The sequence below is a fragment of the Neopelma chrysocephalum genome, unplaced genomic scaffold, assembly GCF_003984885.1.
Source record: "Neopelma chrysocephalum unplaced genomic scaffold, ASM398488v2 Primary Assembly neopelma1_24, whole genome shotgun sequence".
NCBI lineage: Eukaryota > Metazoa > Chordata > Aves > Passeriformes > Pipridae > Neopelma > Neopelma chrysocephalum.
In genome coordinates this window covers 3,673,225-3,698,250 of record NW_020897693.1, presented here as the reverse complement: position 1 = coordinate 3,698,250, position 25,026 = coordinate 3,673,225, and the positions used below count along the sequence as shown (strand labels likewise).

Genomic DNA, 25,026 nt, shown 5'->3' with positions numbered 1-25,026 from the left:
GTTATAAAAGGAACTTTAAATGTAGCCATAGATACACAAACATTCCAGCTGGTTTGCATTCAGCTTGTTTATTTGAAAGGACAAGTCTCAGAATAGAAACAGTGTTTTCCTACTACACAAAACCCGCTGTCTAATCCTGCTGGCTAATTTAAATACAACTTCTCCCTCTGTCATTAAGCTAACTTTAGTATTAGCCTTTCAAATTAATTACCAAGTAACATCAATAATTCAGAATTTCTATCCACTGGGCAGCCACCCCCTGCCACTGAGCTATCTGCAGATGCAGCTCTCTGATCCTGGATATTCACATGGCTTAAGCCATTCCCAACTATTTGGCCTGCACAGTTGCAGCCTGCAAGTAACAATGACTGTATTCTGCAGGCCCTGTCCACATCGGGAGCTGCTGGCAAAAGCCAAGGACAAAGGCAAGAAGCCTACAAACATAAACCAAAATAACCTACCCTGAAAGGGTATGGAGGGTTTTCTGCATTTAAAAAAGAAGCAAGCAGCACACTTCTAGTAACAAAGAATTAGAGGAGATTTTAAAATAACAAGAACATAAAAAAATAAAAGAGTGAAGAAGCACTTCAGTAGTGGTGTTGCTCTTGTTCTTGAAATCAGGATGTGCTTATTCTGGTGCCAATGGCACAGTCTTTTGGCCTTGTATTGTACAAGGGCACTGGTAGGGAAATAATGACATACCACTAGGGCACTGTTAGTTTGGAAAGTGCTTAACTGATCACCATGCAAGAAAAAGAAAATCCACTACTTTTTAATGTGGCCACTTAAAAACACAGAAAAAGGATGATTTGTTGTTCTAACCAATTATTATAAATAAAATACATTGTCTCTTAAAGTGTGTATGAGTAGTTATTTACACTAGCAGTTAATCTATATATAATATATATACACATTTTTGTTGATCTTTAAAAAGCAAGTAAATCCAGGAAAAAGAATTGAGGGGTCTTGGGTCTGGAAAAAAAGGTCTGGAGCAGGATGGGAAAAAGGTGGCAGCTGTAAGAACCATGATTGCATTTTATTTCATTTTTACACTCTACCAGAGAGAAGTGTCAAGTGCCTACAGAAATTCTCTGACTTGGTCAAATTTAAAATCATTTTATGATCACATTCTGGAATATTTTTTCCTTTTAATCTTCCTACTTCATGGATCATAATGAAATACTGCTGTACTTGTCAAATAACTCACAAGTAACTTCAAAAAACCTGTGACCGGAGTAAGAACCTACTGTGGTTAGTAGAAGCAGTGGGTCAAGTGCTTCCTATTTGTGTTCACTTCTGTGTCTGACAGGCTGATTCAAGGTGGCTGCACCAATCAGCAAATTTCCTAAATCAGTGGAGGCATAAGAAGAAAGTGTTCTATATAAGAGGTGAGAGTTAGGCAGCACAAGACTAAGACTGCAAAGAAATTAAACCAATACTTTAAATCTCCCAAATTAACATAATTTTAAAGAAGTGAAACAAAGATGGGGAGGAATGATTCAAAACCAAAGCAGTAAAAAACCCCTTTATTTGTACTTTAAAATGGCAGTAGACAGCAAATACCCAGCAAACAAAACTGTTCAAGATCACAGTCTGTGGCAGCAGTGCATTACACTTTTCCATTTTTTGTTTTAAGCTGTTTAGCAAAATCACCTCCAAGTAGATTTCACAGCTGTCAACTCAGTGCCCACTTTGCAGAAGAGCTCTAGGTGCTCTCCAAGATAAGGAATAAGTCTATTTCACAGATACAAGAGCAACATAAATCGCAGGAATGCAAACCAGCTCCCACAGAATAACCTGGTAAGGGCACTACTGCAGGCCTCCAGCACCGCTATCTCTCTGCCACAGTTCTTCGGCACTGGCTCAGCACCAGTAGCAGATTCAGATTCTTCCCTCTCTTACAGGCACCTACATGGCTCTAACATTTGACAAGTGGGAGACAGGTCTCTCAAGAGAACAACTGAATTGGAGTATTCGTTCCCTCCATTTGGCTCACACCAATCCAAAACACACAGGCTGTGCCAATATAGTGGGACAAAAGAAGAATTTCCACAGGCATCAAGTCAGAAACATGTCAAAGGAATCTTAAACCAAAACACATTCACTGCCAAGTGAAGTTCCTCCTATTCCAAGGACTAACTGCAGCTTAATATGCTAAACAATTTGTTTCATAAAGCATTGCACTTGGCAGCAAATTTAGAGTCACAGAATCATAGAAAGGTTTGCTTTGGAAGGGACCTTAAAGTTCATCTCATTCCAAACCCCCTGCCATGGGCAGGGACACCTTCCACCAGACCAAGCTGCTCTAAGTTCAAGGCCACAGCCTGGCCTTAAGTAATTCCAGGGATGGGGCATCCACAGCTTCTCTAGGCAACCTGTTTCAGTGCCTCACCACTCTCACAGTAAAGAATTTCTTCCTAATATCTGACCTAACTCTTTCAGCTCTGAGGCCATCCCCTCTTGTCCTGTCACTCCACGGTCATGTAAAAAGACCCTCTCCAGTTGTCTTGCAGCCCCTTCAGGTACTGGAAGGTTGCTCGAAGGTCTCCCTGGAGCCTTCTCTTCTCCAGGCTGAACAGCACCAACTCTCAGTCTGCCTTCACAGGAGAGGTGCTTCAGCCCTCTGATCTTCATGGCCTCCTCTGGGCTCGCTCCAACAGGCCCATGTCCTTCCTGTGCTGGGGGTCCCAGAGCTGGACACACTATTTCAGGTGCAGTCTCATCAAAGCAGAATGGGAGAATCATCTCCCTCAACCTGCTGGTCATGCTTTTTTTTGTTCCAACCCGGACCATCAAGAGTTTTGGGGTTTGGTTTTTATTTTGGTGGCGTTTCATTATTTTGTGTGTGTTTGTTGTTGGTTTGGTTTTTTTAAGTAAATCTCACAATACCTCTTATCCTGATACATACTGTTCTAAATCTAAATCCACCCAATGAATATCATAATCTCATCTGACATAGGAGAACAAGAAATCATCTCAATCACCTCAAATGTAATGGGTCTGAGCACCAAGAGATTCAACAAACCCAAAGGACACTAAAAATTTAATATTCATATTCTGAAGAACAATCTAGACCTCACACTGGTGTGCATGCAAGACTATGAACAAGCCTTTACAAAAGTAAACCAATTTCTGATACCACTCAGAACTGAGTGCACCATCACCTATATTTCCATTGAATTTTCCTTGTTTTACAAACAGCAAAAACCAGGTCTAACTCAACCATAGTGATGAAAGATTAGAATATATTGGGAGCATATTCCAGTTAAAAAAAAACCAACAACAACAACAACAACAAAAAACCTAAACAAAAAAACAAACAAAAAAACCCAAAGAAACAAACAAATGCAAAAAAACCAACTCCCCAAGAAAAAAAAAGGCACAGGGATTAAATCCCTCAGAAAGTACTTAAGAGAAGCTATGTTTCAAAAAACATCAGCTACTATTACTGAGAAAGCACTGCTGCAGCTAGTTCACCAAAAGTGAGGGCCGTAGGTCAGCAAACAAATAACTACAATTCTTTTTCTACTGAAAGAAGACTTTTCAGCCAAAAACTATAGGTGACAACTTGATAGAGAGACAAGACACTTCCATAAGGTACAACACAGTCCAACCAAGCCGAAGCTTGGGGTGAGGCAGGGGAACAGTGGACAGAAACTATCCCAACTGATCATGGGTCCCTTTGAACTCCAAATGTCTGTGCCTGCAAACAAGAAACTCAAGTGTTCCAGGGCTATTTTAAGCTTCTTTAATTAGCCACTGATCAGACACTTGGAAAGGGCCCAAGACTGAAAGTTGAACCTATTAATATGACTTGGAAAGAGAACCCAGAATACAGAGGACTAGTCCCGGAGTGAGCTGAGCTCCAGCTTGGGAGGAAAGAGTACCCATAACAGGATGGCCTGAGAAGAGATCCAGGAAAACTGTTCCCACATGGCAGTGCACGCACTGCTTTTCCTGCAGAGCTTCCCACCATCCAGGCACACCTAATCCCGCCCCAGGAGATCTCAGGCACCACTACAGGCCAACGGGACCTCACTCTTCTTCAGATGGAAGAGGTTGATGTTTGAATCCTCCATTGATGGGACACAGGTATCCACACAACAAACTCTCTCTAACTCTCAAACATATAAACACCTGATCCATTTCTGGAGAAACCACAAAGGAAGTTTTGTCTTCTAGACAAGTATTTCTAGATTTGCTATGAACAATAAGCAAAGTAATTTGGTTTTTAAATCCAAGACCACTATACAATTCAATAAGTTTTTTTGACTGTATCCAAATTACTGTGCAGTTTCTCAATTACAATTCACAGTGTTTATACAGTGCAACAACAGTGGTATAACACCCTGCTGCCATTACGCACTTTTAATCACCTTGACTGTGCACACAAATCCATCTTTGGCTTTAGTCTATACACAGATCTCAACATACAAACATCTGTACTTCATGTTTGGAGGAGGTTGCTAGTAACTGCAGGTTATATTTTATAAATAGTTGCCATTTGTATTCTACATATTTCTGTGACAGTTCAATGGAAGAAAATATCAAAAACAGATTTCAGTAACACCATATTCCTGGACTTGTCCAGTAAATCCATATTCCTGGATTTGTCTTGGGGTCTTTTAGGCTCCTTTACCATTACTATAAAACAGTGTTCACAATGAAGTCTGCCTATTTTAAACCACATCATTATGGATGGGTGGGTCTGGATTAATGCTACTCAGCTTGAGACAAAAAAAAGTGGAGAAATTATCTTTTGGCATAATTCCACATACTCTGTGTTAGAGCAATGGGATGCATAGTAAAAAGGCCAGTATCCACAAATTTTAACACAGAAAATGGATAGCACTCCCACACTGCTCACTAATTGGTACACATGCTATTTCAGCCTAGTTGCTGCCTATCCTCTTCAAAGAAAGCTTCAGCTGCCTGGCTTCAGCAATAACTGAAAAGACCTTGAAGAGATTTGGAATTTAAACCAAAGAAATTTGGGATTTAATTCAGCCAAACAAAACTTTTTCAGGTAATTATCTTTCAAAGTAACAACTGAAATGTTACATTAGGTACTCCAAGAGAAGATTATATTTGCACCACTAACTCTTCTTCAGAACGGGGTATATATAAACGTATCTTCTTGAAATACATGTGTAGTTTGGCAGAGAGAGGAAGGAATTCAACTTAGCAGCTAGAGAGGAACATGGAAGAAGGTATATTCCTCTATCCAACAGCACAGTTCTAGAGCCAACAATAAAGGGATCAGTCAACCCATCAATAAAGGAGATTATGTAAAAGCCCAAAGTTTTAAGTTCAGGCATCTAACAGCAAGAGCCAATGCAACACTCTGTTTGCAACTCCAGTTCTTTTCTTTACATTAAGACCTGCACACAGATCAGCCAGACTGCATTAGCATGCTCATGCCACTTCAATGCAGCTATTCTGTTGTTTGTGTGCTTTTCAGGATTCAAGGAACGAAAAGATCCCGTGCCAGTACAACTACAAGGTAAGAAAACAAAACCCAAGTACTCACGCTGTGAATAAAGCAGTATCTGAAACTCCAGGAGGGCACAGGTAAAGAGTTGAACAACATTTTCTACTCCAAGCAATTCAAAAACTTCTTTAACTGGAAAATCAAATAATGGTAGTTCACTGGTGCTTGGCCTCTGGCAGATAATTGGTCCATAAACACCTGAAAACTTTAATGACCTTCCTGCTGGAGGAAGAGGAACCTCATAGAGAATATTGTAGATGTAGCTTTCTAAAGGTAGCGGTGGTGGCTGAGGTGAAGTCACTGCTTGGTGAAGTTGTTCTAGTACTTTCTTACAAGCTTTCATAAAAGACATTGGAGTAATCAGACAAATGCACTTTGAGACATAGAGTGTGTCTCTGCTGATGTCATAGGAGTTAAAACGCTGTAGCTTTGAAACAGAGGTGCCATTGCAGTCTCCCGTGCTGCTGCAGCTCTCCTTGTCATTTGTGGGTGGGGTATGAAGAATGTCATATTCAGCATTGTGCATATGATACAACGTCTGCATTGCACTGCAGATCTGTTTGCTAGTGACCTCCTCAAAGAACGTGAGAGAAAATCCAAATGTCCGTGAGCCATCTTCACGAGTAATAATGAAAGAGTGGAACTGAGGTTCTCTGGAATCTGCTTGTGTCTTGAAAGCAAGCCCTTTAGGCATACACAGCTATAAAAAAGGGAGAAGGGGAGATAATATCCGTTAAAACACGCTTTTCTCTCCCCCTGCCTCCAGAAGCACTGGTGAAAATGGGATTTAGAATCCAAAGACTGCCATCGCATTTCACTTTAAATTCTATTAAGTGTTACATTTCTACAAAATACAGGAATACAAATCTAAATCAGAAAAACAAAAGGAACTGCATGCAGTTTCTATTGAAACTCATAACTGTTTCATTACCAACCTCAATGGGAATAAAATAACAAAATAAAATCTCGGATAAAGCAAAGTATTTTGGTCACCAAGACCAAAAACCTGACGGAGAAAAGCACTATATTTTATCTAAATTAAAAAACCGCACCACATTCCATTAAACAGAAAATCATGCACAAAAAAGAGATTCATTCATTGCAGACTAATTTCTTTCTCTATTAATTTTCTAGAATGTAACCAAAAAAAATTGTAAGAGAACAAAAAAAAACTCTCCTTGGGACTTACTTATTTCCCTCCAAATATACCCTAATTAAATGAAAAGGCCTTTTGAGTCTGCCCAATTTAGAGAAACTCATGATTTCCAATCCATAACAGACTTCACACTTTTTTTGTCAAAGAGAACAGAGATTAATGCCTTCAATTGTTCAAGTAGGTTTTTGTCTTAAAAACAAAAGCCATTATGTGATACTGACCATTCCCACTGCATCCTGGTCAAAAGGGTTCCATTCAACATTCTCAGGATAGCGAGCAAGAACTTTGGATTTAAATGTGCGTCTTAACGGAGTCTGCTCAAAGTTTTCCCCTGCAGATGAAAGAAAAAAACAGAAGTAAATATTTCATTCTCTTTTTAAACTCAAACAAGGCCAAAAAGCAGGACATCAGCAGGTAGATGCGAGGATAAGTGAATTAAGGACACACTCCTTTTAAGAGAAACAGAAAATGCAAGACAGTTCGTTAGCATATAGTCAGACTGCAGATATTAGCAAGGATTAGCACTGTAACAGTTCTGTCATTAAGTATCTGTGCTTTTCCTAAGTGTGACAATCTTGAGATTGTGGTCATGACAGCAATTCTCTAAGCCACTCCTCACATATTTCAGATTCTCATTAAAACATAACTAAAGCTTCAGTTTCAGTGGAATTTTGTTACTGAAGAAAAGCACAAATAGACAAGATGCAAAGATGATGCAACTTTTAGATAGACATACAAGTGACATCATGAGATCACTTAATTTTGTTTTCGAGACTTAGGAAAATAAGGTATTCACCATCTATTGCAAGAAGTTAGCTGTGAAGAAAGAGTCTAGAAGGTTAAAAGATCAAGAACCACATAAACGTCCATGAAGAGAGTATCAGATGAACAAAGAATTTTGCTTTTTTTTTTCCCCACACTTTTCCTTTACCTTCTGTTGCACTTGAAATGAAACGGCTGCCACCATCTCGGGTTTTAGAGGCCTGTATATACTGGCATAAAGCTATATAACAAATAAAAACAACACTGCATTATAAATTTCATACTGTTGACTGTAATCACGTCACTAACACATACCAGTAAAAATCATACAAATATCCAGGATTAGCATGCATAAAAGACAGTCTACTCTCCTAATACGTTTTTTATACATATACGACTTAAACAAATTTCTCATTTTATGTACATATTTCTTGTAGGAGATGATCAATATGCAGCAGAAGCTCATCGATCCTGTACACACAATGAGAATACCGATGCAGCAATAGGAACTGGTTGCTTGGGAAATTAAAGTTTTACATGTTAAGTATAAAATATTTCCAAAGAGCAGATGATGAAATTAACCCCAAAGACAAGACCATTTCAAGGCCCTCAGAACAGTACAAATTTAAGCAGCATGGTCCAACTTTTCACAGATGCTATCCATATACTAGATTGGCAGATACAGTCTTGTTCAGAAGCTTTTAAATTTCCTCCAGAGCGATGATGGTTCAGTGTGACAGCACAGAACTTTATGCAGTAAATATTCTGAGTGTGCGTAGTTGCTTTAAAAAAATAAAAGGCACACAACTGCATTATCTTAAAATAAGCTTAGTTATATTACTAGAATGCAATTAGCTAAATAAGCATGCAGCTGTTGACAGCTGCACTAACAATCAGGCACAATTGCATGAAATCATTTGCTCTAAATAAATTGAACTATTTCAGCAACACCGACAAAAGAGAAAATACACTTCAGTTCCTCACTTGTTTTCTTACATGCAGCAATTACTTGGCAATAGAAATTGATTTCAGAATTGGTCAGATTTGTTCTGTACTATTACAGTAGTACTTGAAGTCCAATTGCTAAGCCAAGTTAGACCCTTTATTTGGTACAACACTTACTTCCACAAAGCAGCCATCCACAGATATAGTTATAACACTGCCCATCCACAATACAGAATCTGACAAACACATTACACCTAAAACAACTTCATTTCTACATTGAACGCTTAAGAAGTCCTTTGACAGATGAGAAGTCATGTAATTCTGGATTTTGTTTATATTACATCTTGAATATTACCTCACACAGGGAACTTACGCTGAATCAGGACCTAGGACAGGTCTCCCAACACCCAAAATATTCACATCTATTTTGCTAATTCTCTGGTTTATAGCACTGAAATTGAAGGAGGGATTGTTTTTTTCTATTTGTCTGAAAAAGCAACAGTTCAGCTGATTTTCACACAAAACCACTCACCTACATTATTTATTAATCTGTTCAACAATAACACTCAAAAATATCATTGTTGAGAGAGAAAAATGCATGTTTGGGAAAATTTGAAACATGTACAAGAAGGGGAATAGTTAGGAAAAAACAGGACACAGCTTCACTGAAATATAACTATCTTGTGAAAGAGCAGAGTCCAAGACAGAAAAGATAACAGCATTTCTACAGTAGATAAAAACAATCATAAATGATGAAAATAAGCATTTAAAGAAACTTCCAATCTCCCAGAAAGAAAAATGGACATAATGTCACATCTCTATTTACTGACACAAACATAGACTGTCCTCTGTAAAAAGGTTTTAAAAATAAGTCAGGAGATTTAACACACCTACTATTTTCTATATTTACATCTGTGCAGATGATGTAATGTCAACTTTTAGATACTTGAGGAAAAACTTTAGACATTTACTGAGCTGATTTGTTCCTGGGTTGTTTCTTTTTCTTCCACGTATGTGTAAGGGAGAAAATACCTGACGGCCAAATTTTCTCTGGAACTTGGAAACCACACCCCACAATCACTGGGTTCACCTATGATCATGGCTGTGCATATTTTGAAAAGAAAATCTGTGATGTGAAGCCTTTTTCATCAAGATGATTAATATTACAAAATACATGATGCTGCTCTTCCCTTCCAGTCAAAAAAAAACCCTAGCAAACACTGAATGGGTGTTTATCTATTTTAAGCAGCCTTGCACCATCTCCTCCCAAGAGACATTCTTGCCAACACACACTTACATTTTTTAGAGCTGGAGTCTATCTATAATTTAATGAAAGTACTGAAATTGATTTCTGGAAACCACAGAGTCCTGGTCCAGACAGAAACACAAGGCAATGCTTCCACACCTTCCTGCAGTCCATCAAGCCACTCCAGCTGTTGCACAGACACTACTCCTGCCAGAGTGCCTCGATACTGAGGCAAATACTGCAAACTACTGGACCTTAAGACTGGGCCAGGCTGGCTTTTAAAGATAACAAAGCGGGGAACATCAAGGGACAGCTCACCAACACCTGGAAAGTTCAATCTAGGTGATCTGTGCAACCCCAGGACACTGGACACTCTATTATCTTGCCATTACAACCGATGGGAACCTCAGCACCAGCACATCCATTGCATGGGCTCTCCCTTCTCTTCTCCCACTAAGCAGCCAGTGATTGTCACCAGACAGCCACCAGCCAAGGGGATGGGGGGGAAATAAACAGTATTTGCTTATATCCAGAGTCAAAAAGCAATTAACCCTAAATTTCTAAATGTATGATTAGTTAGAAGCCTTGAACACAAACACTCTGCTCCAGCAAAATACCAATTCCAACACATCTCCAGCAGGCAAAAACAATGCCAGGTTTCAAGATCTGTCTCTGTGTGAATTAGCTGATTAATTCAGTACTAATTGAAATGGTTTTGATCAAAAACACTGAAGAGCAGGTTTAACAAACACAGAAGACAAAACCATCAGCAGAAATGGATAGTTATATTCTACAACTGAGAAAATCAAGACATAAGAGAAGATAAACTGATAAAAATATGATGTATCTCACAAATTTCAGACTGAGTATAAGTCCCCACACTTAACGACTATCAAAGGACTGCTATCATCACATCATGCCTTTCATAAGGTTCCTCTCTAGCAGAAATGATGGCTAGAAAGTACTTCCCTTACTTATCCGAGTTACAGTAAAGAGATCTTTAAACACAATTTCTCTGTAAATAATGTCTTTCTTTTATACAAGTTCCATGTAAAAGGATCTTTTGGGTTTTTTTAATGGAACACAGTATTGCCTGCTGAAGACTAAAGGGGTCTTTCAAATACATTTGATGATCCTCACATACACATTTACCACTCAGATGTTTGTCACAGCATAGAAAAAGCTCTACAAAAATCAAGATGCAAACTGCCCCACAGACTACAAACCTTCAGCTGCCTTGGATTTAAAGCAGAAACAACGATCAAACAGCTACAACTACAAGATTATTTTTCAGGAAATGTCATACAACATATGAAATCCGTAAACATACAAAATTTCAGGAAAAAGGAGAAAAAGGAGAAAAATACTTCAAGAAGTTTCAGGTCAATATGCTTCCCAACATCATCGGGCCTTCAAAACAACAAGAATCCCATTGTATTTTGCAATGTAAATAATATAAAAGTATAGAGAAACATAATTTCACTAGGCACTGTACAAATCCAAACCCACCAGTTTCGGGCAGCCCTGGGATTGCACAGAGCAGAGGAATGACAGTGAAGAAGAGAATCTCAGAATTTCTTTCTCATTGGAAAAAACACCCTTTGCAATATCCCACTCAAAATAGGATCAGTGAAAACGACCTGGATTAAAAATAGAGAATAAAGAAAGGGTTAATGAAGATGTTTCACTAATCCCATTTAGCCACACAAACAGCTTAATTAGCTCATGGTGATCCCCCAAAACATGAGGGAAGCAAAGAGTAAACTGCACACACAGAGGCTCTGAAACTGGTGCACTGAAGAAAACACAGGACTAGAACAGAGTTTTAATAACTGGTAACTCCTGAAGCTGTCCCTCCTCCTGAGGCCCAGCTCAATACCTGCTGGCTCCTGCCATGCCAGGTAATAGATTTTTCAACACCAGTAACCACCATCTGGCTTGGTAATGCCCTTTGCTTCCCCTCCCTTCTTTCACACTTCATCAACCCTCTAGGGCTCCACCACAGGGTGGAAAAGAAGCAAAGCTGCTACAGCAATCAGTGACTTGTAAAGATTTTATTTATCTGAACTGTGGCAAACCCAAGCTATTCCCACTGTTACACTATGCAGGCAGTCAGCCTCATCATAGTCCTGTATTGCTCTCTCCTTATTTGTTACCCTGTGTGCTGGTTTTGGCTGAGATGGAGTTCATTTTCTTCACAGTGGCTGGTATGGGGCTGTGGTTTGGATCTGTACTGAACAGAGGGCTGATAATATAGAGATGTTTTTGTTATTGCTGAGCGGTTCTTGCACAGAGCCAAGGCCCTTTCTGCTTCTCGTAGCACCCTGCCAGCAAGAAGGTTGGGGGTACACAAGAAATTGGGAAGGGACACAGCCGGGACAGCTACCCCACCTGACCAAAGGGATATTCTCTATCATATGGCAGCAAGCTGAGGAAGAAGAGGGAAGGAGAAGACATTTGGAATGATGGCATTTGTCTTCCAAAGTCACCATTAAACACTGTCCGGGAGATGGGTGAGCACCTGCCTGCCCACGGGCAGTGGTGAATGAATTCCTTTTCTGCTTTGCTTGCACAGGTGGCTTTTACTCCACCTATTACACTGCTTTTATCTCAATCTGCAAGTTTTCTCACTTTTACCCTTCTGATTCTCTCGCCCGTCCCACCCAAGGGGAGTGAGCGAGCGGTTGAGTTGCTGGCTGGGGTTAAACCATAATACCATATAATTTAAGAAGACATGCACAAAAGACTTAAGTTATTAGACTAAGCCTGCTTACCAAAAGGGAAGTCACCAGCTAGACATAACCTCTGAGGAAGTCTCCTTGGCTCTGAGGGATGTCCAAGACTGATCTGGTTCTTCCTGGGCAGGCGGAGCTCAGCTGACAAGTACACCTGATTTTATTAATACCTGACTGAGTCACCTAACACTGAACATAAGCCATATCACCACGTGGATTTGTAGTGTAGGTTGGCAACCTCTCTGGCTCTCACTTTTATGCTGCTCCCTGTCCTCGCCTCTGTTACTCTTCTTGTAGCTCAACCCGTGAGCAGGGGACAGCAGTGTCTGTGTCTTGGTCTGATGAGAATTAGGACTTAAAAACTCAGAGATACTACATGGAGTTTCCAACCCGTGAAGGACAGCACTGCTTTGGAAATATCTGCATGAAACTATCCACATCAATGGAAATCATTTTTCTGCAAGATTATACAGAGAAACAAAAAAAAGTTACAGACACTGTAATGAATTAAAGCGTTCAATTCAAAACCTGCAAAACGCCATGTATCAAGCTTTCCTCAGCTTTGAGAGGGAATAAAGAGAATGAATTCTGAAGGTCTAATTTTAGCTCTTTCCTGATTTACCCAGAGAAAAATATGATCCACTGTCATCTGTATTCCTCTTCAGGAAAAGTATTAAAAAAAGGAAAAAAAAAAAGGCCTTCCGAACACAGTAATAAGAAAAATGGTTACGTCATACAACTTGCAGCTTCACTACTTATCATCTCCCTTTAATATATAAACAATTATTAGTTTCAACTGAACGGTGTATTTGTAAGTGAAAAAGATGACATTTTTAATTCTCAACAAAACAAAAGAAGAAAACAAGACCTTTTCAAAAGGTTGGAAATTCAAACTGAAAACCCTGCCACTACAGACACTTCCCTCTCACTCCATTCCCTTCCCTTTTTTGACTACAATTTTCTAAAGTTCTGTTTACAACCTGAACCACAGAGGAGTGCAATTTATGGCTGCACCACTATTATTAGCTGGATGTAGCCATGCTAAGTAGTAACATATTTCCTGTCAACCCTCCACGTGGAGTTATGAAATAAAAGCTAGACCTGTACTGAAATTCAAGCTATGACTGCCAATCATCCTTATCCTCTGAGATAGCTTACAGCCACAGATGTAACACACATCCAGATGGATTGCGTGCACATTTCCAATGCAAATTCCCAAGAACACTTTTACATCATTCTAACAATTCAAATTTCTCTCCTGAGTAGTTTGTTGCTTTGTAAGAATGCTTCTAACCCCAGATTTTTTTCTTCAATACCTCAATCATTCTTCTCTGTAAATCCCACCCTGTTGTGAAAAGTTTCCATTCATGTAATAAAGTTCTCTAGTACAGAACAGTGGCTTAAGTTGTCCTTAACTAGAAAGGGTAAACTTGAATTAAAAAAAGCCAGGTATACTTTGCAAACAAAATCTTTTATACACTGAATCACGGCCTTTTGTACACACTGTCAATTTACTGTTTGGTTTTAATTTTTAGAAAGTGACTGCAGTGTTGCAACTGTAAAAATTATGCCAGACTAAGAAGTATACAGAAACAACTCCTTGCATACTAGCTAGGAAAATGTGTTGGAGCAGCTATTTCAGATGTAGAGTCAAGCTCAATTTTCCCTAACAATAGAGAGCAAGTAGGAAGAGGCTACCCTGCTTACCAGAAAAAGTCCCCAATAAACAAACTAAATGGTAGTGCAACACTGATTTTAAGGAACCATTAATACTGCAACCTTCATTTGCTCATTGAGTCCACTGATATGCTCAAAATAATTACAGAACAAAGACATTCAGAAAGCTCAACTGATTCTGATTAAGTGGTTTGCTGCTTTCACTCTGCCAAGCAGCTTCTTTCTTTAAATTCCTGTGATACAGCCTGCTATTAATTCAATTCATTCTGTCTTGGTGTACGCTTACTGTGTGCATGACATCTTCAAATAAAAAAATCTTAGATAGTGTGCAATTAAAACACTAACATTATATTTTCCACATAAAGACACTTGCTGAAATCTTTTAGCATACAGAGGCTGTATATTAATTCCTGCTGCCACTAAAATGAATGTCTTAAACTAAATATAAAACAGTCATATTGCTGTAATTAACAAATGAATACGAACAATGACACTCTGTACCAGCAACAGAAACTATGAACCATACACTTATGGCAGCTTTCCTGTACTACCCGGCACAGCAGAGAAACTGAATTTAGGATTGAAAAGACCCTACAAAATCCTACAACCAAACATGATTATGACAGCCAAAGAGTAGAGGATTTCACAAGTGTTGGTTCCAAGTCAGAAGTCAGTCAACACAGGGATCTGAACAGCACATTAACTGTAAACAGTACTCAGAGAACAGTGTAATTCTACCCTGCTTTGAATTAGAAAATGTTATACAGCACGAAGCCATAATTCAGTGAAAATGGTCATCATAGGCCATTTTGAAAACAATCTTTCTCATTCTTGGGTTTTGGGCAAAAACTGAGTAAGTGCAAGACCGTGCCTGTCAAAGGGCCTAACACAACGGAAAAAAAGTCTGAATTATTTCCCAAGATACAATTAACACTTAGAATTAGGTTAAATCTAAAACCAGCAGCTAATGTCATAAACAGCAGGAGGATTCCCAGTTCTGCCAGCAATCGTCCTCAGACCAAGCCTTCTGGAGAGCAATGCCATTCTGACTTTTCAGAACCCCACAGTCTAATATTAGAGTCCTTTCAATACATACCTAGAGAGCTATTAATTAGTAAGAATTACAGTAATTATATTATAGTAAGAATTTATTTTTAAAATAAAACAGAAAATTTCTCTGACTCCTTCTTTAACAAATATTAAACCAATATTTTATTAAAAAATACTAACCCATATATAACTGAAAAAAAAAAAAAGCACCTCTCTACAATGCAGGAAATAAATATCCAAAGTTTGGCAGACTAAGGTAAGAAATTCATTAAACAAGACTTCTTGGAATAAAAACCATGATTCAAGAAAAGCTGCAGCTGCCAAATCTGTACGCAAACAGCCACTCCATCAATAGACAAATGCTTTCAGATTATGACTTGTTTCCTTCCTTCCAGTTCTTCCTCCTCAAGCAGAGCTGCACGTATTTCTCATTAGAGAGGACTCCCTTCCCCAGCAAACCTCTTGCTCAGATATACACAAAGAGAAATTCTTGCCTTTTATCCTGAAACACATAAACCCTCTGCCCTGCACTCCTATTCCCCCTTCCCCCCCGTTGGGACAAGACCACCTGGCATAGTGTAGGTTCAAGTTGTCGCAAGACCACTTAATTTGTTACTGGAATTGGGATTTTTAACACTTTTTAAAGCAGGTCAAATTATGCATATGAGAAAATCTTTAGGATCACTTTTATTTTACTGCAGCACTGCTGCTGAAGCAACTGGAATCGGGTGTTTCAATCACTGTAGCGACCATCATCCAGCTGGATTTGTAACAGATGATTTTCACAGCTGGGACTTCCCCTGAAAGTTACTGTTCCACTTGCCCTGACAGAACACCTCAAAGGCAAAGCAAGTCCCCTGTCTGCCTTTCTAAAACAAAGGTGCAAATATGGGATACGAACACACTTAGGTGCATATCTAAGGGAAACTGAAATGCATGCTGGGTGGAGTGGCATCCCTGGTCTGTAAAAGCTGAAGGACTTGCTTTAGAGGAGGTGGAGATAAGACGAAAAGAATAACCAGTGACAAAAGGTTCTAATTTACTTTTTCCTGTTTGTCGCCTAAGGAAGCCAAACTTGCTTCTAACAATCCCTTATCCCAATCGCAGGAGAACACATTCCTTTGAACATACATGTGAACACTCAATGGACAATACAATTCTTCCTACTGTAGTTTCTAAAAAGGTGAGAAAGACAAAGAAGAGAGTTAACCCTAATCTGCTGACTGTAAAAGCTCCTGTTGTTTTCCCATTTTCTTCCGCTTTCCAAAATTCAAGAATAGTAATGTTTCAAAAATTGTAACATGAAGAAACTCCCTGTGAAGTGAAATAAAAAAGAAGAGTTCGTTTCACTAACTGGATATTTAGTATAAACTCCACTGGATACAAATAATCTCTTGATTATTCATTGCCTCAATATCATAAATTCTTCCAAGCCCTCTATGGCAAATTAAAATCTAGGAGTTAATAGATATCCATTCATCATTTAAGTTCCAGCATTCATCTAGTTGATAACAAAACGTATTGCCACACACACTCTGGAATAGTTTCAAATGCTACAACAATGAATTTAAAGCACCACAGAAAAACAGCTGAGCCCATCTGCATTCTGCGATTGTAAGGTCAGGAAACCAAAAGCTTTTGTTTTTATTGTTCTGGTGCTGCTTCAAGGAAGGCGGGAAGAGGTGGGACAGGGAAGTGGCAGAAGAAACCATCAAGAATCTAAAGCAGCTTTTTAAAAAATAAATAAGAAAAAGTCCTCAGCTTGCATCTTTAAAAGCATCCTAAACATTTTTTTCCTTTATTTTTTCTTTTTGTACTCCTTTGCAAGTACCACAGTAAGGCAGCTGGGTACAACGTATTTTAATCAAGACCGCCTGGCAGAAACTTACTATGAAATGGTCTTAAAACCAGAATTGTTTTACTAAACCACTTTTCTGCTTTAGCCACACCAAAAAGACTTACAGAAAGATATTTAGTTCTGTTTTCAACTAAACAACAGAAGCAGCCCTACAAGTCACAATGACAGGCGTGTTCTCAGCCACAGGGGCTGGGGGGGACACACCATTTCCATTACACAATAGATCTGAAATACGTGCAACAGAAGACACTGAGAAAGGAAAGGAGTGGCTTACCTTTGGAACAGAACACAATTATACCAATATACAACAGCAGCTGAGAAAAGCACATTTTAAGTATATTTAACATAGAAACCAGCTGTTCTCCTCATGCCCATCTAAGACTGGCAGATCCAGTGAGATTGCTTCAGGAAAACCTGAGCACAGACCATCTCAGTCAACTCTCCTGAACCACTGTGGGTCTCCTTTTACGGTGGCATATCCCACCCAGTTAAATGTCCCTACTTTTTGTGCTCCCATTGCCCTCCAGCTCAGAGGACTCACGGAAACACATCTGTGCAAAAGCTGTGTAAAAGGAAAAATCTTATTGAAGCATCTGTCCAGTCCTTCAACCACATACTTCTATCCTTTTGGGATACCACTGAGGTTTCCCACTGAAAAGAGAAGACATATTTTAAAGGACACATGAAGTCTGTCAAGCAGGTTTCAATAACCCACAGAGGTCAGCAAAACACAAAAAGATCAGCTGTATAACCATCTCAGTATAGCAGTCCTGCCCAGTATGCTTCACTTTATTATCTAACCTTTGAAAACACTGTTTTGCAGTAACCAGCCTTAATAAGAACTGCTCCCTCCAAAAAAAAAAAAAAAAAAAAAAGTCTTGTAAGAAAGTCAAGTTGCTTGATAGAAGTGATTTCTAACACCAGAAAATTAATCAGATGTGCTGACAGTTTGATCAACAGATATGACAGGCTCTGAAGTTTATCTTTGCTCTGGCTATATCCTTCTTTATCTCACCTACCACACTGCCTAAGCTCTCTTCCTTTTACATGCAAGCCTATCAAGCTATCAGGCTTACCTTTCTTCTCCACAAGGCATGATTCATGTTTGGTTAAAAAAAACACCTCGTTTTCAACATGAAAATCTGATTAGAATAGGAAGAACAAAGTCCAGTACTTTTATTCAGTCCTGAGAACACAAATCTCAGGTCAAAGTTAACCACTTATAACTGCGCATCACCTCTTTGATCAAAATCATAAACAAAGACGATGGCTTGTGGTTCCACAGACCAAAACTATGAGCTAAATCCCTTCCCTGGTCAAGCTTGAGGAAAACAAAACATTATGTTATATATAGTTTTAACTGCGGAAGATTTTATATGACAGAAAGGGAAAAAAAAGATACACAAATAAAAAAACCTAACAAATACCCCACACACACATACACACCACACAAGGACTTCCCAGAGCATGCTGCCACTCAAGCACAACAGAGTCAGGACTATTCTTGGAATGATCAAAACACCGCTCAGTTCACTTCATTCAGTGGATACGTCCAGATTCCTTCATTTTTCAAGTCCAGATTAGGCCCTGTTTATGAGGCCTCAGCTGTGAAATGGCAGACATCCTCAAGGCTACTAACACATCCAAAGTTAGTATTTCTCTGTTAGGGATGGGCAGTTCATGAATCCTGAGCACACTTCAGAGCAGACATGATGACATGGACAATCCATCCACTGCTCACTGCCTGTGATGACCTTGCAGCATTAAAGCAACTCAGAGAGCACAGGTAATTTATGCCCTCAGGATCACAAACTCCTCAGAGGTCTGTCTGCTTGGTGTTCTGCAGATCCTTCACATGGATTTCAGTCTAAAGAACTTGTTGAATATGGCCCCCAAAGGAGCTGTGCTTCAGGGCACCATGCCAATCTATGGCTGTGCATTACCAGCCTCATAACAAGGCCCAGTGCTCCCTGCATCCTGCTGGACTGAACCACATCTAACAGGACTAGCCAGTCCTCATGAACAGGAAGGAGGCAGGAGGTCATGACCACAGTAAGGACAGGGAAAGAGAGACCACAACAACTTACAGTTCAAATGGTCTGGGCTGCCATAAAATCTCTGCCAGATTAAATCTCAGAAGTGACCAAGATACCGATAAAGAGAAATTTTACCAGCCTTCAGCAAAACTTTTGAATGAGTTATTTCATATTTCAAGCTCCCAGAACACACACATAGAAGAGCCAGAAAGGGACATGACAGCCTTATGCTGGTTACAGCTGGCACCAACCTTGTTAACTTAAGGGACTTATTTCTTCCCCAGCGCAACTCTGATGACAGCTCAGTAGGATATTGCTGGGCTTGGGGACCAAAACCAGGAAACAACTGTTGGTAAGGGAGCTTGCTGAAAGTATCAAGTTAAGGAGGAATAAGTAAAATATGTAACTAGTAGAAAAGCTCATAAAAATTTATGCTTGTAGAGGACAGAAGCAATGCACAGTGACCTCAAGATCTCTGACTGTACTTTTCTGCAACAGAGTGCAACTGTGGACCTAAAAAGGCAACTACAATTGCAAAAAAACTTTTCCAAACTCACCTGAAGTCATGCTGAAAGAATATGTTTCTGTAAAACCAACTTCTTTCCTCACTCAAACACTGAAATGTTGCTATAAGTGAAAATTAAAAGGTTGCTTTTGACTGCCATGTTATCTCTCTGCAGATCACTTATCCATGAAATGCAATAAAGTTTCTTTCTTAAAATGCTTCAGTATCTATATGTACATTAAATATGTGAATACAGATGTACACATTGTACCTGAATGTGCCAGTTTTTTTACAACCGGTCAAAGAAACAAAAAAAACCTTAATAAAAAGGGAATACTCCACCCTTATACAGGAAAGTTTGAAACCAAAGGTCTCTTGCCCATCAAACCAAAGTAGCATTTTCCTCGAAAGACTAAGCAACTGCCTTGAGCAGAAGCTCTTCATCATTCATCAATTTGTGCCAGAATGCTTGATAATTTCTCTGTGCAATAATGTTTTAAGCCTCACGGGGATAACATTCCAGTTCGCTGCAAACTTCACTACAAACCACAAATCTGAAATGGTTGTCAAGAAATTGAGAGAGTAATTACTGCACAGCGTGCATCAGCAAGTAATTGCTTCTGACACTGTCACTTCGTGTGCATCATTTCTGCTACATGAGCCCTGCAGGTTAGAGGGAATTCAAAAGATAAGTCTGAGAAGTCATTACCAAGAACACTCAAGTAGGACTTCACTAAGTCAACAGGCAGATAAACAGTTGTGGTGTTTTGTAACTACAGGATCAATAACTTGAAGGTTTATGAAAAAAAAAGTTGATTATTTGCAAATGGTAGTATTTCCCATACAATCCACTTAAGATCTTCCCTTTGTGTAGCTTGTCTCTTGAAAAACAAACTGCAAAGAAAACAAAACAAAATGAAAAACCCCAAAAGAACAAAAAGCCAAATCAACCTATCTTTGTATGCCTTGCTTTATTAAGGTGACATTCCTATGGCTTTTTAAAAAGACTTAGAAAACAGACTCGTAAACTTTAGTTCTTTAAACACTTTAGCATCTTTAGTTTACTCTCAAATCAAGAGTAACCTTTCTCCTCCCCCACACCTTATCAAAGAGCCTAATAAGTAAACCAAATTTATAACTGAATACCGAAGGACAGAAGACTGAAGAGCCTTGTGAGTTTTGAGGGGATGATTCTGTAAAGCACACAGCTCAGTTTAACCTAAAATACAAACATGATAATGACAAGATTGGCATTACAGAAACACCACCAATAAACTGTGGCTTCAAATGTAGTTCAGCAAAGTACAGCTGCTTCCCCCTTACATCAGCTCTGCCATTCTTTATTCTACATATCAGCTACCCCAGCACGTCTGCCTCAGTTCCCAAAGAGACAAAAGACCTTTCTGGCACTCAAACATGGCAAACAGCTCCAGCTCCTTGGGAAAAGATAGAGGGGGTAGGGAAGACTGGAATAAAGTATTATCTGGATTAAAATGTTTCACATGTGCCAGTGTAAGTCCAGCCAAAAGTTGTTGCTATCTGCTGCCCATCCACAGTGACCTATGTGAAAACATCCTGTGGTCTCAGCCTTGGTGCTACGGAGAGGCCTCCCACAGAGTTAACACCACCTTGGTCAGCAATCTCAGGGAGGCAAAGAAACTGAAAACCCTCCCTTTCAGTCTCAGAATGAATCCCCAAGGGAAGAGGCCCACCATCGGGAACTGTGGGAAGCTTGCACGGATACCATCCACATTATGGACAAAGAGAGGAAGACGGACAAAAAAAACCTCAGCAAAAACAAAACCACACAATCACAGAACATTTCAGCCTTTGGAAAAATCAAGCAATGGCTCCCACCAATGCAATTCACTTCTGCAGCAAGTGCTGGTACTACCATCACAGCAAATACAGAGAAATTTAATCACACGCTATTTACCCAAGGAAAAAAACAGCACTGCAGAAAGGCTTCACTGCAGGAATCACATCTGGCTCTAACCCCAAATGTCATGTCTTAATCCCAAGATAAAAGTGCCCAAAAGAATAAACTACAAAACAGGTCAAATGTCAGTCCGAAAATTATACCTGTTACTTTAAATTCTTCCTCCTCCTCTTTCCCTTTAGCTACCCCTTACAAATACCTTTGCAGCAAAATAAAAGTCTTCAAATATTTAAGTGTGTTGAACTTGGAAACTAACACAGATGCTGATAACAGCATTACTTCATGGACTACCACAATGGAAATACTACACTAATTCCAAAATACTAAGTGATTTTATCGGATTATATATGTGGCAAATATTTTCAATCATTTCATGAGACCCATACTTTTTTTTAAAGTTTATATTGATACAGAATTCAGTTAAAATAAACCTTACCAGCAGAAAATGTATGAAGATAAGCTGTCATTTTAAATCTGCAGCCAATAAAATAGATAAATAATTACACTTCAATTACAGAGAGATGAGGTGAGACAACATTTTTATCTTACTGGTGAGGTTGAGTGGAGCAAGGTGAATACCATACACCAGGTATCAACTTCCTTTAAAATTTCACACCACAGCAACAATTAGAGTGGCTACTTGCCACAGATGCCTTACTCATAACCACTCTTGTTATGCTACATAATCTACAGACACACATAGGTGTCCATGGGAAGGATATTTCCTGGACACATGGGCTTCACCTAACACTATTTTCATCCTCCTCTAAGGATGAAGCTCATGACCAGATGGACAATTCAAAGTACCATGATAAGGACCTTCACAAGGGAACACAAGTCCATTTACTAAATAAATTAATTTTTGGGCCAAACCTTAAAAACCAGTTCAGACTGAGAAGACAGGCAGAAAAAAATACAGGTCTTAGCACAGGTCACTGGTCTTAGTCTTCCAGAGTAAGATGTTTTAAAAAACAATCCTATTATTAAATCACTGATGTTCATAGATTATAGGCCTTTTCTTTCTTTTTTCTTTATACTATTTCTGCTGTGTAACATTTATTTCTGCAGTAACTATTGTAATCTTTATGACACGAAATTCAAGACTAAGGCATGTGCAACAAAAAATTTTAGACTACACCATGGTGTCCAGATATTTGGATCCAAGTTCCATATTTTTAATAGCAAAAGACTACAAATACCAAGACTACAATTACATGTAAGCGTTACGCAATGGCAAGCTGATCCTTTGCTTTGCCACTCCATAATAAACGAACTCCATTGGCAAATGATTGTTAAAAACTAATGCACCACAGCGGAGAAAAAGAAAACAAAGTCCTTCAGTGGAAAAGAACACAGAACAGAAACTCCAACCACTCCACTGCAAGGTTTCCCACCAACAGACAGGTAGATCACATCTAACCAACTCAACAGATAAGGGACTCCAGCTGGAAGATGAAGCACAGCTTCATTCTCCTTACCTTTCCAGGGCACAGTCACATAACCTAAATTAAGAAGTCCTATCAGAGTTTTGCAGCATTACAATACTTTATATTACATACAGAAGATTTTTGGGAGCTGATGTATTTCATTATTTCCTGGCGGTCACCAGAACGACCATGAGCCAGCAATGTGCCCTTGCTCCAAAGAAGGCAAATGGTATCCTGGGCTGCATTGGTCAAAAGCATTGCCAGAAGACCAAGGGAAGTGATCCTGCCTTTCTACTCAGCACTGGTGAGTTCTGCACTCCTGAGCACAAGACAGACATGGACACATGGTGGAGAGAGCCCAGCAAAGGGCCACAAAGACAAATAAGGGACTGGAGCATCTCCATATGAGGAAAGGCTGAGAGCTGGGACTGTTTAGTGTCCAGAAGAGAAGGCTCAGGGGAGAATCTTGTTAATGTCAGAGATAACAGAGACAGGCTCTGTATCATGCCAGAACAAGAGGCAATGGGCACAAACCAAAATGCAAGAGGTTCCATCTGAACATCAGGATACATCTTTTCACTGTGAGGGTGACTGAGCACTGGCACAGGTCGCCCAGAGTGGTTGTGGAATCTCTTTTCTTGGCGATACTCAAAATCACCTGGACATTGTCCTGGGCAACTGGCCCTAAGTGGCCCTGCTTCAGCAGGGGGTTTGGACCCAAAAACTGCCAGAGGTCCCTTCCAACCTCAACCCTTCTGTGATTTGCTCTATGAAGGAAATTTACCTGTAACAGACCTCTGCAGTGTACTTAAGAGATTTCTGTCATCACTTTTGGCATATCAACACCATCTGGAAACGGGGAAATGCACCTTAGCAGCTGACACTGGATCTTAAGCTTTATCCAGTGTTGGGGGTTTTGTTTGTTTTGTTTTACTACCACCTAGCAAATTTCTCCTATCTCCTTTAGCAGGTTACCCAGTGGGAACACAATTATCAAAATAAGAAAGGAAGCCCAGAATTGAATTGGGGGATAAAAAAGCCCTGGCAATAGAGAATCTTTAACCCACACTAACTATGAGGTCCCAAATAGAGGGTTTCTCACAACATTAAGAGAAAACAAACATATATACATATTCTATGCATTTTCCATCAGCCAGCCAACTTTTTCAGGAAAAAGCATTACAGCTGTGCTATTCAGTAAGCTCCTAGCATACAAAGGAAAAACGCCATCAGAGGTGTCTCTCCAAACAAAGTAACTAGACCGAGCATCAATCCACGAGCTTATGCTTCGTTTCTAAGTCTGCAGAAAACGCTGTATCACCGATGCTGAGGCTGAACACCTGAAATACAGGGCTTCATCAGCCTGGTGAGAACAAAGTCTGCCGGCAGCATCCCCGGAGGCCCTGGCAGCGGCCGCCGGCTCCCTGCGGCGGTGGGATAGCGATGACATCATGCCAGGCTGAGCTCCGGCAGCCCTGGCGCAGGAAAGCCCTGGAGGGACCCGCCGTGCCCGGCTTCACCGCGCTGGGGAAGGATCCCGGTCCCGCTCCCACCCCTGCACCCACCAGCTGAAGTGCCAGCGCCTCTCCCCCAACAATGGGCACTTATGAGGCGAATTGCTTCAACAGTACAAGGATTCAGAATCTATTTTGCAGCACAGAAATAAGAAGGAGGGGGGAAAAAAACACAGCGCACAATAACCCTTTCATTCAAAGAAGAAAGGCTTCCAGGAAGTACAAAGTGTTTCAAAGCTTTATCCAAAACCCACTGAAATCAACAGAGGCCCTTTCCATTTTTATCGGTGGACGCTTTAGGAGGCTATAACCTAAGACACAGTTTGAAAGCATTATCAGTCACGCTGTCATGCATTATTAATAACACAACAAACTCAAGAAAATGCAGCAGAATTCCAGCTATCTCATATGCTGTGACATTATCAGAAATTCATCCTCCTCCCCCTCGTTCGCCCCAGCTTCTAAAACCTTTCCTCAAATCATGCAAAAATCTCTCTCCCCCATAAATAAAAAAACTTATTCTCCCCCAAAAGCCACACTTTGTCACAAGCAACACTGTTACAGTATGATGGTGCAATAGCAGAGACCGATATACATCACACTCTACAGTTTTACATACTGTAAATGTAGTCCTTGACTAGGAGAGCAAATACAGAAAGAACATCATGCTCCAGCTTTCAGACCT

At 39.8% G+C, this 25,026-nt stretch overlaps 1 protein-coding gene across 5 annotated transcripts in view; it reads right to left on the bottom strand.

The window, feature by feature from the left end:
* DENND5A (DENN domain containing 5A) overlaps positions 1-25,026 on the bottom strand; it is a 68,910-nt gene that overhangs the window by 42,257 nt on the left and 1,627 nt on the right. For 3 of the 5 annotated variants that reach the window (XM_027700522.1, XM_027700484.1, XM_027700503.1), the window contains exons 2-4: positions 7,579-7,650; positions 6,869-6,978; positions 5,531-6,191 (exon numbers count right to left, since the gene is read on the bottom strand). In XM_027700522.1, the coding sequence (XP_027556323.1) occupies positions 5,531-6,191; positions 6,869-6,978; positions 7,579-7,650 (843 nt within the window). The remainder of the gene's footprint in view (positions 1-5,530; positions 6,192-6,868; positions 6,979-7,578; positions 7,651-25,026) is intronic. The other 2 variants (XM_027700493.1, XM_027700512.1) reach the window with 1 other exon arrangement.